General features: G+C 41.4%; 1 protein-coding gene across 1 annotated transcript in view; it reads right to left on the bottom strand.

The window, feature by feature from the left end:
* The window catches only part of LOC140367270 (protein Niban 2-like), a 41761-nt gene extending 27116 nt beyond the window's left edge, over nucleotides 1-14645 (bottom strand). Inside the window, exons 1-4 of the mRNA XM_072453644.1 lie at nucleotides 14496-14645; nucleotides 5258-5388; nucleotides 2267-2395; nucleotides 230-335 (exon numbers count right to left, since the gene is read on the bottom strand). Of these exons, the coding sequence (XP_072309745.1) occupies nucleotides 230-335; nucleotides 2267-2395; nucleotides 5258-5388; nucleotides 14496-14550 (421 nt within the window). The 5' untranslated portion in view covers nucleotides 14551-14645. The remainder of the gene's footprint in view (nucleotides 1-229; nucleotides 336-2266; nucleotides 2396-5257; nucleotides 5389-14495) is intronic.
* Between the last annotated feature and the right edge of the window lie 2336 nt (nucleotides 14646-16981).

Raw genomic sequence — 16981 nt, 5'->3', positions numbered from 1 at the left:
ACAATCGGTGGTAAACAGCAATTACAATACATCACAAACTGTCATTATGGGGACAGAATCTGTACACTGTCACATCATGGGGATCATTTTGTCTTGTAGGGACCAAAAATCAGATTGCCCATGAGGCTTTTAATTCGCTGTTAAGATATGGGTTTAGGTAAAGATTAGGCAAGTAATACTAACACAAATCACATCGTTTCATGTGTGAACGGGGAATGTTTTTTCTCACCTGGCAGACTGTTGTTCATAAGCTCCGTGTATTCTTCCAACGAGCTCAGAACTTTGTATCCCGCACAGTTGATGCTGACTTTGGGCCGCAGTCCGCGCTCACAGCTCTGCTCAGAAGAAACACACATGAGACACATTCTGTTCGCAGACAAATCCTATCTATCTGATAGGTTCCAATTTGTTAATGTAAACCAGAGCTCCTCACCAAGCTCTAAAGTAATTCACGGTGTGCCACAGGGTTCGGTACTCGGTCCAATTCTGTTTACTCTTTATATGCTACCATTAGGCAACATTATCAGAAAGCATGACATTAACTTCCACTGCTATGCAGACGACACTCAGCTGTATTTATCAATGAAACCTGATCAGAGCGATCAAGTAGACAGACTTAGTACTTGTGTGAAGGAGATAAAAACCTGGATGACACTAAACTACCTGCTTCTTAACCCTGAAAAAACCGAGGTCATTGTGCTTGGCCCTAAGCATCTACGAGACGCTCTATCTGAGCAGATAGTCACACTGGACAATGTCAGTGTAGCCTCCAGTTCTACTGTAAGAAACCTTGGAGTCTTATTTGACCAGGAGCTCTCATTTAAAGCTCATATAAATCAAGCTTGTAAAACAGCCTATTTCCATTTGCGCAACATCGCCAAAATCAGAAGAATCCTGCCTAAAAGTGATGCCGAAAAACTTATCCATGCATTTGTAACGACTAGATTAGACTACTGTAACTCCCTGCTTGCAGCGTGTCCTAAAAGCTCCATAAAAAGCTTTCAACTGGTTCAAAATGCAGCAGCAAGATTACTAACAGGAACAAAAAGAAGAGAGCACATTACGCCAGTGCTGAAGTCTCTTCACTGGCTCCCCGTCGAGTCCAGAATCAAATTCAAAATTCTACTCTTGACCTACAAAGCCATAAATGACATGGCCCCATCCTACCTCAAAGATGCTATAGAACCATATCATCCAAACAGAGCTCTTCGCTCTCAGAATGCCGGCCTTCTGGTGGTGCCAAGAGTCTCTAAAAGTACTGTAGGAGGTAGAGCGTTTAGCTACCAAGCCCCTGTGTTATGGAATCAGCTCCCGACCCATGTTAAATATGCTGACACAGTCTCTTCATTTAAGTCCAGGCTTAAAACGTTCCTCTTCGAAATCGCTTATGGTCAGAGTAGTTAGGAACAGAAAGATAAACCCACAGCTTCAGCTACGCTGCCCTAGGAGTAACTGTGCTGGGGGAAGTATGACAGCTTGAGCACTATCCTCTTCTTCTGACTACTTATGCTATCAAACAATATTTATTTTTTAATTCCACTTGCAAACTGTTCACCGCCTTCTTTTTCTTTCTCTCACTCCTGAGGACCTGTGGACCCAGATGTCCCTCTCCTGGTGAAGTGGTCCCTGCCCCATGTGGACGGTCCCTCTTCTGCCTGAAGAGTGGCTCCAGTTCGCCTCAGTCGGTCCCTCATCTGCCTGAAGAGTGGGTCCAGCTCGCCTCCGACGGTGCCTCATCTACCTGAAGAGTGGGTCCAGCTCGCCTCCCACGGTCCCTCATCTGCCTGAGGAGTGGGTCCAGTTCGCCTCCGACGGTCCCTCATCTGCCTGAAGAGTGGGTCCTGCTCGACTCCGACGGTCCCTCATCTGCCTGAAGAGTGGGTCCAGTTCGCCTCAGTCGGTCCCTCATCTGCCTGAAGAGTGGGTCCAGCTCCAGTCTCCTCGTGTCCGTCTGTCCGTCTGTGAGAGTCGGATCTCTCCTTCACTGGAACTCCTCCAGGTTTCTACGCTTTTTTCCCAAAGAGGTTTTTTTTGTAGTTTTTCCTGGCCGAGAAGGAGAGTCTAAGGACAGAGGACCCTGGGACATCGTCCCTCGCCACCACAGACATTGTCTGACTCCATCGCCATCACAGACATTGTTGATTCATTTCTCCCTGTGGCCCTCAGAGGCAACTGTTGTTGTGATTTTGGGCCTTACAAAAATAAATTGATTTGATTTGATTTGATGTTCGTAATGCCACCCTTCTAGCTGTCGTGTCGGGCGTACTGTTTTGCTCTCGTAGAAGTCGACGGTGTAGGAGTTCGGGATGCACACGTAGCGGTTCCTCCACTTCCTGTTCTCCTCCAGGTGCTGCAGCAGGCTCCCGGAGAAGATGATGCTCCCCGCCAGAGGGTCCTGAGGAAGAACAGAGGATTTTGTTGAGTACTGTGAGTGTTTTCTGGAAACCTTTGATTCTGCCACCTATTTCTACTGTATATCAAAACATGACATTAACACAAACTGAAGTGACAGCAGTTTTAACCTTGCCCAAGTACGTAGAGTATCAAACCGTAAAGGCAACATTTTACTTTTACAGAATGTCCTTACCAATGTGAAATGGGGTTTAGACCTCTACAAATATGTTCTGAAATGCATGTTTTTTTGTATTGGTTTATTTCAGTCTTTACTCTGAACAGAATCCAACTTTTTAGACATTTCCCCCAGTGTTGTAGTGCTGTTATGTCTCTGGGCAAGACACTTCACCCATATTACAGGGGTTGCCCTAGTAAAAGGCAGACCATTGCTGATCATCCTTCAAAATGTATATTATTCATAATATTTATAGTATTTGTAGTATTTATTTATTTATGTATTTGTGTGTTTATTTATTTATTTAGTGGTTATATTTTATTCTTAGCCCTGTTTCACTGTGCCTAAATATCCAATTAGTAAGCTTTTAACTACTAATCAATTTAAAGAGTCCATGCCACACCATACCAACTTTATTTATAACTCACTTTAAATGCAAAAAAAAAAAAAAAGGCAAGAAAACAATATCACATAAAAATGGCCGAATTTGACCTTTCCTGAACAGTTCTAGAATGATCTTGAACTCATCTAGAGTAAAAACAATTGTTAATATAAAGAAAGTACTAATATTTTATGTTGAAAATGACTTAGTGAACTGTCTAAAAACATCTTTTCTTCTGTCACCACTGTGGTATCAACATCAGTATTGGGTACTAATATAACTATATTTGCCTTGCCTAGTAGTAGTAGTAGTAGTAGTAGTAGTAGTAGTAGTAGTAGTAGTAGTAGTAGTAGTAGTAGTAGTAGTAGTAGTAGTAGTAGTAGCAGAATAACCAGCCTTTAAGCAATAGCGACAGACTGATAACACACATTTTGGGCACTCTCTCTCTAGTTCTCAACATCGATCATTAAAAGCCATCATAAATCACTGTGGCGCACTGTACTTCCTGTTTGCTCTTTCTGCGCTCGTGGATGTGTTCATGTGTGAAATTTGTCCCACTTCGAGGACAGCAAACCCAGACTGAACCAGGACGTCCTGTTTGGGCACTATCAAAGAGGAAACTGTGCTTGCTAGTATGTGTCACTGTCACTGTACATTGTTCTCTCTTCACCGTTCTTTGTGCTCTGAAGAATACTGCTTTTCAATTCTTCTAGTGAGATCATATGTATGTTTTATTAATATTTGTCTTCTGTCATTTGGGTTTGTGATTGAAACTGATTCTATTGCCCTTCTTGAGGCTGGATTATTCATGGATGTGTGTGTTGCCCCAGGACACAACTGTATGAAATCCTATAGCTCAACTAACTGGCTCAGTCGGATTTGTATCTAATTGTTTGGATAAAGAATAGAACGGTTTAAAACAAACAGCCTCATCGAGTCTTAAACACATTGACGCGATCAGGGTAAATTAAAGGTGCACCACGTAACATTTCTGGTGGCGGGTTAGCGGTTAGAGAGGCACCAATCCAGATTTTTCATTTCCAATATCGATATCGATACTTGGGCTTTGAGAATCAGCCGACATGTAATTGAAACTTCCTAAAAGATGACGAGTTGTTATTGCTATAATAATATGCTAATATAATTTGTACAGCATTTGCAGTAATAACGGCAAAACTTTGTCAAATAAACTGAATTCTTTAGGTTCTGAGCATCAAAATGAAGAATAACTTATGAACATTTACTAGGTTGAATTTGGTAAAAATATATTTTGTGGCTTCAAAATGGCTTATTGGAGTTTGAAATCAGACTCGGAAATAAAAGACGCGATAAGGCACAAAATGTATATCATTTATCATTCTTTGGGCCCAGATTACGACTTTGTATTTATTTTATTGCCTTAAAAATAAAGTCCTAATCTTTCACTCTTCACTGTGATTGGTTAAATCCATCTGTAACTCGGTCCCTGAGCCTGGCAGAGGTTGACCAATGGGAGGAGTGGGAAAAAGTGTTTGCGTGTGTGAGTTTGACGATGTGATAAAAATAGCTGATCGTCACAGAGTTTGATCCCCATATCGTCCTGCCCTAATCTGAAGACAGGGAATCGATACCTGATCCAGTACATTTTACAGTATTGGCACAGATATCGATGCTGGTACAGGTATTTCTCCATCCCAAGGGTCCGCCACCTCCTTCTCCCCATGAAGATGTTATTGTTTTTCTGGGATTGTCTCAAATAAAACTCATTTGTTTCGAGATTCAAGATGAGGAAAATAGTCTTGGACGCACAGGCTGCCTCACAACGCACAAAGGACAAGAACGTAGACACGAGAATAAAACAATCATCGCTCTGATCAATGACCTGTAGCTCCAGAGGCTTCTCGACTCCCTGGAGAAACAGTCTCTTGTCCAGATGAACGGTTTTTCATCTGCCTTGAAGAACTGTCCATCTCGCCTGTCCGTCAGAGGGAGTTGGATCCCTCCTTCACTGTGGAACTCCTCAAGGTTTCTACTTTTTCCCAAAGATGTTTGGTAGTTTTTCCTGGCCGAGAAGGAGGTTCTAAGGACAGAGGATGCTGGGACATTGCCATATCCCTGTGAACATTCTTTAATTTGTTCTCACTGTCGCCCTTTGAAGCAAATGCTGTTGTGATTTCGGGCGTTACAAAATTAAATTGAATTGATCTATGGCCTGGAGGTTTTTGTTGGAACACCTACACTGGCGTCCAGATGGGAGCGCCTCCAAGTGAGAGTGTAAGAGTGAGCTGTGTCTCAGAAAAGTCTTTAATTCCATGGTGTTTACTCGCCTTCCGGTGCAAGAGCTGGGCCTGAGTTCCTCTGGCTCCTTCGATTTCTGCCCTCACGCTGTTGAACAGAGCCACAGAGTACTGCTGCTCGTAGATCCTGCCGAAGTCGCTCATCACCGTCCGCGTCCGCCCTGAAAACACACATAGTAAACATGTAAAAGGGATTCAGAGGGCAAAAAAGTGGCAGTCTGAGATGGAAATGTCAAGACACCCACATCAGTACAAAAACTAGTATCAAAACTAGAGACTCATTTGAACAAGTATCGATACTGAAGTAGGGGAAAATGTACTTGTCTTTATCTATAACACAACTATAGACCACATAATAATAATAAAGAAACTGGTGTGGTATCGAGCATTAAGCATCAATATCAAGTTGAGCTCACATGTTGATATTAAGTTACTTGGCAACGTTTAATCAAATAAAAATCAAACTTAAATACAAGGTTTTGCTCATCATCCAGGAAGAACTGCTCACAGATCTATATACTGTCCTGAAGCGGGCTTGATTAGTGGACACTCTGTGGTACTGCAGCTCAACAGGAATACTTATTTTTTGTTTGTTTTATTTTAAAGTGAACTCAAGAGGCTCGTGTTCGGCTGACATGGACCTAAAGCTTTCACAAAGGTCGTATTTTGAAGCGATTTTCCTCTATTTCCCAACGTCATCTTTGATTCATCTCCCAGAGGTTGGTATACTTTCATACTTTCTTTCTTTTGGTTGGTTTCTACAGTGTACCACGAACCTAATCAAATCATAATAATTCATTTTATTTAACAGCACCTTTCTTGTCACTCAACAACACATTACAAAGGATTGAAACACCATCAGTAAAACAGCAATACAGAACACACAAATACACACTGCAGATTCACGTGGGTTAAAACAGAGATAACAACCTTTAATAGACTGCGGCAGTATCTAAGAAAAGCAGACACTCCAGATGTTTTGTTTCTCCCTTTAACCCCTCTCTCCATCCCTCCCTCGCTTCACTTTCCTCATGAGGAGCTGGCTGGGCGTGGCCGTGGCTCCTCCTTCTGCTCTTGGGCCGGCCTGCACGCTGTATTTAAGCCTCACAGTATCTGCCCAATCGTCAGCCGACCCTGAATCTGCCTTCTCCTCCTGGAACCTGCCTTCAGCTCTAAAACACATGCAATATTTCACATTTCCTGTCAAAATAAACGCTTAAACTTTCAACTGGTTTGCTTTTGTTGAGCCTTGACAACTACTTGCAGATTATTTTTCTTGCAGAGTTTGTAATTCTTGCAGGACTTGTGCGTGGCCTGAACTGGACAACACACTAGACATAAACCTGGTGTACTATAGTAAGTAACTGCAATAAAGGCTAAATACAACCATTTTTAAAGTGTCATTTGCACAAAACAGTGACGCTTTCAAACAATAAATACCAAAATGTATGACTAAAACGGTGTTCTCTGAGATTTGTATGTTGTTACATCCTTACAGCCAATGATCTTCTCCTGATTTTTAAAAACAGGCAATAAAGCGTCCCTGTTAGAACTGTATGCAAAGTGCTGAAATAGAAATGGAAATCGTTTGCACTAATGCCAAAATATAACAACATATATTTATTAGCACTACGCTATATTAAGTTTGATTTGTATTTATATTTTTTTTTATTTTTGATCACCGCTTTAATATGAATGGTTCTGTAGCTCTTTATGCTAATGCAGCTTTTTTTTTAAACCTTTTTATTTATTTTATATCTTGATGATTCAGAATATCTAGCTTTCATCCTCTCCATATTTTGTCTGAAATCGAATCGTTCAAATCAAGATTCCAGTCCATGAGCGTTAACATTTGTGGAAACGGTGAAAAATGCTATGCTAAACAAACTGTAGACTGTAATGCCAGGTCAGGTGACAGAATCATTTGTTAATAGGTGATATAAAGCTCTTCCAAAGTATAAGTGGGCAATATATTCACATTCAAATTGTACTGAGAATGTAGTTTTGAAGAAATGTAAACTCTAAATATTGAGTATATTGTTATAATTTAAAAAAAGCATGGTAAAATGGTAAAATGTTGAGAACAAAAACAAAAGGTGACATTTCTGTATTTTTGTGATACATTTTTCAGATATTTCACATTTGCCTGATAATTATACCACAACCAAAGCTAGTTTAAGACATATTTTGACACGTTTCTGTGTGACACAAAATCGTCTAAATATCTCCAGCATTTGCAATTTCAACAATTCAACACGGCGTGAATTTGACCAAGCGCAGACCAGCGTTTGACACTCAATGAGGAGTTTTGTGCACAGGAGAAAGTAAAGCGAGTCTGCTGATTCTGCGCGGTCAGCAGCGGTTGTGTGGACAGGGGGGGGGGGACATTTTTGGACGGACCACAGGAAAAAGCAGAGCGAGAAAGAGGAAATAGCTGACGGGACATTGGACAGGATGAAGCGGGAAACGCGGAGGATGAGCGCGTGGGACAGAGGAGGACTTAATAAAGCTACCAACAAAAACAAGCGCTCCAAATGACTCTCTGACGTCTTTGCAAATATAAAAACGCTGATTCGAGACTTCTTCAGCAAAATGCATAGTCTGCCTCCTAAAACTCATTCAGATTAAGCTCCTGATCAAAATGAATGAAGAGAAACAGAAAAAAAGACTTAAAGGAGTTGAGACATTAATTCAAAACCCTCAAGCTGTTCATTTAAATACACTCTCTCTCCTTTCTTTCTTCACACTTCAGTATTTTGGTTTAAGAGACACTTTTAGATAATTATTGTGCTCATAAAAAAGACTAAACTGTCAGACTAAAGAATCACCATCAACAAGCTTGAGACTTTTAATTAAAAATAAAATAGCAAAATAACTTCATAAGCCTTACTTATACTGGTAAATGTTTTGGTTCATGTTGACCAAACGCTTATTATTTTCCAAATTAAATATGCTAATGTTTTGCAAAGAAGTGAAAAATACCTTCAATGTTGTGGTGTGCAAATGGTACGGAATCCCCTTGAGGTCTTTTATTTAACTTTTTTTAATATAACTTTTTTATTTCGATTTCGTTTCGTTCCTTTCTTTAAACTAATGGACTTAATTAAACTACAAGAAGTTACCACATCTATTAGGGTCTATTAGGCTGGTTTTAAAATAACTCTCTGTGCGCATATTGATCAGTGTTTATATTTGTAAATAGTATTCATTAAGTTCCTTTCAGACTTCAGAGCTCAATGGTTTTTTTCCACAGTGTTGACTGAAGAGGACTTTTAACAAGCTCTGACGTACGATGAGGAAATGACTCTACTCCAGACTTATATGAGGTTTGGGGTGAGTGGGCTTCTGATGTTGAAACGTTTAGACAAACATAAAAAAAAGCTAAATAGTATCAATTAAGTAAAGTAATAAACTGAAAACTCAAGAAAAATCTTCAAACTTGATTAAAACAACATCAATATGAGCGTCCATGGTCCTGTTAACATTAAAAAGTAATGCAGGCTTGTGTTTTAAAAATTATTTGAGGGTGAGTTGTTCAATTAATTGTGCAAATCAGTGGTCAGATTGCGTTAAAACAAAGCTCAGACTAAAGTAGAGTAACAAAGCTTCAGGAAGAGCAGTTAGTCTGACATCACTTAAAGGGTATACACTGAGTTGTGTGCAGAACTAATTGACGTTCAGTTTGTAAAGCCATAAATAATCCCCTTTCCAAGTACTGCCAAGACTAAACCAGGACTAAAAGTGAACTTTACAATAGTTTCCAGGTTTTACCTTCAGCTCTTCTCTGACCCAAACAACATGTGTCTGGACCAGAAAGTTCAAACCTCAGCATCAGGATCCAGCCAGAGAGAACCTCAACAAACAGGAGACACTGGAGTTGTATTAAGCGTCATTCAAACCACTGGTTCAGAAAACACTCCGTTTCAAGTTTCCCAGATTTGTGACATCATAGGTAGAGCTCCAGACGTCTCCTCTGCTGTTTTTAAGACCATAAATCATCGCCAGACTAGGGCTGAGCAATATCGACAAAAATAACTATTATGTCAGCAGAAATGTGTTAAAACATGTCCTTTAATATCACCTTATACCATCTTCCTTTTATTTTTTGTAAACAGCTCTTTTTGTAGCATTTTTTACTGCGATGATCTTCAAAACCAAATTCACAATATTATCTCAATGTTAATATATTTCCCACCTCTATGTCAGCATGTCGGGCGAAAGCTATCTTTGGTTTGTTTCCCCATGGTAATTCCCTCTGCTGCCAGTGGATGGAGTGCTAACAAGAGAGGGAACGCCTCACAGAAATGAAATAAAATGTGCTTTCACTTTCAGTAGAAACATGATTTTAAGTTCTAAAATGTGAGATGCCAAAGCAGAGGAACAAGAGCATGATTAAAGGACTGTAACAACACAAACAAGTGCATAATATGTGTCATTTACAGAGAAGGATGTGAATCACTGGCGTACACAAAGCACAGGGTTCGATGGCAGGGTTATTATTACAGAGGAGGCTTCAGAGCCCCAGGATGACGAGGCGTGAGGGCAGGGCTGGCTCACACACGGGCAGATGAAAGGAACTATCTGTGGAGATTATACAGAACTACACTGAGGAGAGACAATATAAGTACAGTATAATTTAGATGCGCTCATGCTGGTTTCAGAATCTAACTGCAATCACCACTATGAACACCTCAGAACCTCCAGAATAAAGTCTCGGGATATTTTCCACGTTGCACATTCGTTTATCACCACAATCAGCACCACTAACATATTTAGAATAGTCGGTTTATTGAGGGCTACAATAACTTCACACTCGGGCGGCAACTGGCGATTATTTTGCGAATTAGTCGATTAGTCTAGCGATTATTCTTTTGCTTAATTTGATTCGTTGTTTCGAACGCAACACACCGGTAAATATCAGATTTTTACTCAATTTGACCCAGATAAAGTTATGGTGATGCAGCTTGAGGACATCCTGATGGAATAAATTTACAGTTAAAATTGTTTTTTGATTAAGAAAAAAAAATGCTGTAAATACATGTCATTTTGATGTAATCGTTTGTCATAAAACCTTGTCTCTCTGGAGTCAAGATAACAATTATTCCATTACTAAATTAGTTATAGATTATCTCAATGATAAACTTGTTGCAATACCTTACACATACAAAATATTTCATATAGAGTATCACCCATTATTTTAAGTGCAAGGCTCACTTTCAAAAAAAAGAAAAAAAGATAAAGATAATGGTCTTTAAACCTACATCCACTATTTTTAAAAGCAAAAAAAAGAGCAAATTTAACAGAAAATGTCCATCTTTTACAATTTAAGTCCCCACACTCACAGTTTTCTGATTGTCACTTGGTCTTCAGCGTTCAGTTCGGTCCCGTCGACATTTGGACATGCATTTTCTCACATTCTCACCACAACTCCTGTCACCGGGGCTCAATACGCTACTGTCAATACTGTCAGGACTAATCCGACTACAACTGTCCCCACCTCGCACAACTGTGAGCGCTGACAGAACCAGCAGAGGACTGAGGCTGCTATCAAGAGTTTACATATCAACAAAAACTCACATTGTCTGAGATTATCCAAAGTCGATCTGCATTGCATCTGATTAGGAGAGTTTAACACATCCAAACACTATTTTCACTACTATGGCAAGGCAAGGCAAGGCAAGTTTATTTGTAGAGCACATTTCATACACAAGGCAATTCAAAGTGCTTCACAGCAGGAAAAATGCATTCAAATCACAAAGAAATTACAGAAACAGAAATACAATAAAATTAACTGAATTAAAAATTATCAATCCAACTGATTGTCTAAACTAATAAAATCACAAACAAAAGAGAAGAGTGCAAAGAAAAAATCCTTTCAGTCATATGCGCAGCTAAACAAAACAGTTTTTAGCTTAGATTTGAACATTGTCAGAGTAGAAGCCTGTCTCACATCTTCAGGAAGACTGTTCCAGATTTTAGCTGCATGAAACTGAAACGCAGATTCCCCATGTTTAGTCCTGACTCTGGCACCAGCAGGAGGCCGGTCCATGTTTAGTCCTGACTCTGGCACCAGCAGGAGGCCGGTCCATGTTTAGTCCTGACTCTGGGCACCAGCAGGAGGCCGGTCCATGTTTAGTCCTGACTCTGGCACCAGCAGGAGGCCGGTCCATATTTAGTCCTGACTCTGGCACCAGCAGGAGGCCGGTCCATGTTTAGTCCTGACTCTGGCACCAGCAGGAGGCCGGTCCATGTTTAGTCCTGACTCTGGCACCAGCAGGAGGCCGGTCCATGTTTAGTTCTGACTCTGGCACCAGCAGGAGGCCGGTCCATGTTTAGTTCTGACTCTGGCACCAGCAGGAGGCCGGTCTATGTTTAGTTCTGACTCTGGCACCAGCAGGAGGCCGGTCCATGTTTAGTCCTGACTCTGGCACCAGCAGGAGGCCGGTCCATGTTTAGTTCTGACTCTGGCACCAGCAGGAGGCCGGTCCATGTTTAGTTCTGACTCTGGCACCAGCAGGAGGCCGGTCCATGTTTAGTCCTGACTCTGGCACCAGCAGGAGGCCGGTCCATGTTTAGTCCTGACTCTGGCACCAGCAGGAGGCCGGTCCATGTTTTGTCCTGACTCTGGCACCAGCAGGAGGCTGGTCCATGTTTAGTCCTGACTCTGGCACCACCAGGAGGCCGGTCCATGTTTAGTCCTGACTCTGGCACCAGCAGGAGGCCGGTCCCTGAGGTCCTCAGAGTCCGAGATGGTTCATATGGCACTAACATATCCAAGATGTACTTTGGTGCTAGGCCATGGAGAGACTTGTACACAAGCAGAGCTGCTTTAAAGTCTATTCTCTGAGCCACAGGGAGCCAGTGCAGTAAGTAATAGTAAATTAAAGCACTGCACTGATGGGGTTTCCCTCTATTTTCACTACAACAAAGCACGAGAATCTTTTGAAAATTGTCCCTCATTCTGTTTTAATCGTTCTCAAAGGTCTCTGGTTTCAGTGTAATTGTGTAAATGTTTTTGTGATGATGTGCTGCATTTTTTTTTTTTAACTTTCACCCTTGTCACCCTTGAAAAAGAACTTTCTCTCAAAGGGTTTTTACTTCAATAAAGGTTAATACATGAACGAAAAACACAATATTTAAGGTGACAAAACGCCACCTGCCGCATCACTGCATCTGGTCGTTGATATAAATAATGTGAACCCCAAAGCGCGAACGATCCCAAGCTTCACGGTCAGATGCTGTGGCGCTGCGATTTCTACAACTAATTACATCGTACAAAAGCAGAATTAAAATGCAAAAATGTCTCTTTTTTTTTTTTTTGTATTATTATTTTAGCATGCAGGTCAAACATAATGGACGCTAAGAAATCGTCTAACAGCATAAACAAGGCTTTTTTCACATGTGTCTGGTAATAGTGCTGCACTAACTATGAATTAAGGTTTTTCTAATGTGATTTTGAGCTTACAGTGTTTAGACAAATAACCGTCTTTTGCCCGTTATTAGTCTGTGTAAAGCCAGAGAAAACCTGTCCGATCCCCCTAAAAAACTCATTGTAAACCAATGTTGGCAGGTGTAATACAGCAAAGTGAGCGCTTCCGTTGAACAAACACAATAATAGGACCGACCGCAATGGAATTATATGTGACAAGGGACAGTTTGTAATCTCTAAAGAGCTTCGAATCCCAAAATGTAATTAAAAGTTAGCGCGAAAGATAATTACAAGCTCTATTTCAGTTGCTAGAAGTTATCTTAAGAGTCCATTGTATTTCACCTGTACACGCAAATGCTGATCGCTGCATGTTCTTTGGAGTTGTGACTAACAAAAGAACTATTGGTTGGCATCCATTGATCGCCAACGGAGCGACAGGTGGAATGAACAAATCAAAGGAACCACCAGAGGAATCAGCAATGTAAAGCTACAATCATTCATACAAAGGGGTCGCTATAGGTACGAATCATGACGTACAAAAACAAACGCTTTCCACAAGAACGCATCATCTCTGGCGACTTAAACCAAACAGTACTAAATACACAGTACATGACAGCAGACCTTCTGTGTGGGAGCAGTAAAGTTAGTGCCAGTCGTCTTACAATGTCATGTTATTGTTTGGCCGCTGTGCGTACTTTGAAGTATTTGGCTGCCACTCAAAATGACTAAACATATGATTCACAGCGACAGTATGTCCCGCCTCATTGTGACAATAGCTCTTATTATATTTTCTTATTTTATTATATTGGGGTGATTCTCTCATTTTAATAACTAAAAGTTTCACAGTATAGAGTTATTCATCTCCGTGGAAACCAACAGAAGACTCCACCAGGCTGGAAGTGAGGAGGTTTATTATCTGTTGTAATGCAAATGCACACGTGGTTAACCGGCATATACTTTGTCTTAAACTAAAACTAAGATTAAAAAAAAAAAAATAGCTGAATTTTTTTCATATTTTTTGGATTGTCTTCTTTGAAACATAAAGAAGTGCCGTTTTAGTCAAGACCTGATTTAATGGTCAAATACATGAATTAGTCTTAGCTTAGTCCTAGTTTGGACCTAGTTTAGTCCTAGGTTAGACTTGGTTTAGTCCCAGCTTAGACCTGGTTTGGACCTGGTTTAGTACTAGGTTAAACCTGGTTTTGACCTGGTTTAGTCCCAGGTTAGTCCTGGTTTGGATCTGGTTTAGTCCCAGGTAAGTCCTGGTTTGGATCTGGTTTAGTCCTCGGTTAGACCTGGTTTGGACCTAGTTTGGACCAGGTTTAGTCCTGGTTTGGACCTGGTTTAGTCCTCGGTTAGACCTGGTTTGGACCTAGTTTGGACCAGGTTTAGTCCTGGTTTGGATCTGGTTTAGTCCTCGGTTAGACCTGGTTTGGACCTAGTTTGGACCAGGTTTAGTCCTGGTTTGGACCTGGTTTAGTCCTCGGTTAGACCTGGTTTGGACCTAGTTTGGACCAGGTTTAGTCCTGGTTTGGATCTGGTTTAGTCCCAGGTTAGTCCTGGTTTGGATCTGATTTAGTCCTCGGTTAGACCTGGTTTGCACCTAGTTTGGACCAGGTTTAGACCTCAATTAGACCTGATTTGAACCTTGCTTTTTTAGTCATGGTTCAAACCAGGTCTGGACCTGGGTTAACCCTAGAATAGATTTGATTTGAATCTGCTTTAGTCCTAGTTTGGACCCGATTTTGTGTCTTCACATATTCAATCTTTAATGACAAGCGTTGTTGATCCTTTAATATCTCACACCAGATCACAATTCAGCCTTGAACGTCCTCTTACCTGTGATCACCTGTCTCTTGCTCTCATCCAAATGCGAGGAAACCACGTCCCCCATCTTCACGCGCGCGCCTCAGATCCAGTCCGTGCGTAAAAAGCTTCCAGGACACGTTAGCTCCGATCCTCCCCGTAACATGCGCTCCTTTTGCGGGCTGCCTGCTCCGTGTGCGCGCGCGGACTGACTCCAGATCCGTGAGGAGGAGAAGAGCGGCTCTCGGGGACCGGACACACCCACGGAGATCGTCACTGGTCGGACGTGTTTAGTGGCCAAGCGCGGGGTGTGTCCTTGACGTCCATTGGCACCGGCGCGACGCGTTATAACCATGGTTATTACCGCTGTAGGAGTGTGGACAAGAAGAGCTGGCACTGATGATGAACATCAGAATAACAGGACAACGAGTCATCTATAATTATGTGTAAATCAAACTGTTTAAATGAATAAATAATCGCAGTCGGATTTGAATTATATCGTTATCTGGCATTATAAAATCAAGATGTCACAAAGGATTAAACGATTCCACGATTTTCATTATTAATACATTTTATTGTAAACAATCTATAAGTTATAACATTATCCCTCTTTATTTGAGGGATAATGTTTTTAAGAAGTCTCGGTTTACATTAGAAAATATTTGTTTAAGGTGGATAAATGGCAATACAAACAATAATGTGAGGCTCAGGATTCAGAAAAATAGTGAAGATCTTTGCTTTCAATGTAAGAGACTTTAGTGACGGGTGTGTTTTAATATCATAACGTCATAATTACAACGTGTTTATTTCAATGTCAGTGTGAATAGGCTCGTTGTAATTGATTCAGTTTATTGACCATGTATTAAAGCTGTAGCATGTAACTTCTCTGGTAGAGGATCCACCACCTGCTTGTCTCCATAGAGATGTCTTTGTCTGGAATATTCCACAGTATGGCTGTGAATATTCATACAAATCAAAAAAGAGCATTTGGTGCCACCTGGCTAAATTACAGGTCACATCTGTAGAATGCATATTTTTCCAAGTATTTTGAATAAATGTAATAATTCCATTACAGGCAAGAAAACATAAACTTCGGGCCTGAAGAGTGGCTCCAGCTCGACTCAGACGGTCCCTCATCTGAAGAGTGGCTCCAGCTCCAGTCTCCCTCGTGTCTGTCTGTGAGGGTCAGATCTCTCCTTCACTCTGGAACTCCTCCAGGTTTCTACTTTTTCTCAAGGAGGTTTTTGTAGTTTTTTCCTGGCCGAGAGGGAGAGTGTAAGGACAGAGGATGCTGGGACATCGCCCCTCGCCACCACAGACATGGTTTAATTCATTTTTCACTGTCGCCCTCAGAGGCAACTGTTGTTGTGATTTTGGGCGTTACAAAATAAATTGAATTGAATTGAAGTGGTCCGTCTGAACCAGAAGGTCTCGCCTCAGTTTCTTCCCCTTTCCTTACTCATGAACACCTGCCCCTTTGAATAACTCACTTCAGCCAATAGCACACATTCTTATCCATAATGCATAAAAATGGTTTCTAACCAAGCACACAAGACAAATGGCTCCCCCTTGTGGAAATGTAATTGCATTGGGCTAAAACATGACGCACAGAAACATGTAGAACTTAGAACTACCAGATTTTAATTGTATTTTTATGGTCCAATAATTAAAACCAGGATTTTTTTTTAAAAACTGACCCGTCCTCCTCCTCAGTGTAAAACTATGAACAGTTTAGACTGTTGTGACGTCGTGGACCTGAAGATTCAGTGTTCAGACATTTAAGATCAGCTTAAATGTTAGGGACAAAAAAGTGTTTGTCCTGCTCAGTTTGTGTTCAGGCTCATGTTCAGCTCCTGCTCAGTTTGTGTTCAGGCTCATGTTCAGCTCCTGCTCAGTTTGTGTTCAGGCTCATGTTCAGCTCCTGCTCAGTTTGTGTTCAGGCTCATGTTCAGCTCCTGCTCAGTTTGTGTTCAGGCTCATGTTCAGCTCCTGCTCAGTTTGTGTTCAGGCTCATGTTCAGCTCCTGCTCAGTTTGTGTTCAGGCTCATGTTCAGCTCCTGCTCAGTTTGTGTTCAGGCTCATGTTCAGCTCCTGCTCAGTTTGTGTTCAGGCTCATGTTCAGCTCCTGCTCAGTTTGTGTTCAGGCTCATGTTCAGCTCCTGCTCAGTTTGTGTTCAGGCTCATGTTCAGCTCCTGCTCAGTTTGTGTTCAGGCTCATTTTCAGCTCCTGCTCAGTTTGTGTTCAGGCTCATGTTCAGCTCCTGCTCAGTTTGTGTTCAGGCTCATGTTCAGCTCCTGCTCAGTTTGTGTTCAGGCTCATGTTCAGCTCCTGCTCAGTTTGTGTTCAGGCTTGTGTTCAGCTTCTGCTCAGTTTGTGTTCAGGCTCGTGTTCAGCTCCTGCTCAGTTTGTGTTCAGGCTCATGTTCAGCTCCTGCTCAGTTTGTGTTCAGGCTCATGTTCAGCTTCTGCTCAGTTTGTGTTCAGGCTCATGTTCAGCTTCTGCTCAGTTTGTGTTCAGG

This window comes from Eucyclogobius newberryi, unplaced genomic scaffold (genome assembly GCF_026437365.1).
Source record: "Eucyclogobius newberryi isolate DKJ021-1_F unplaced genomic scaffold, fEucNew1.0.hap1 SCAF_2, whole genome shotgun sequence".
NCBI lineage: Eukaryota > Metazoa > Chordata > Actinopteri > Gobiiformes > Gobiidae > Eucyclogobius > Eucyclogobius newberryi.
The sequence above is the reverse complement of the archived record's forward strand: the minus strand, read 5'-3'. Positions and strand labels throughout refer to the sequence as shown.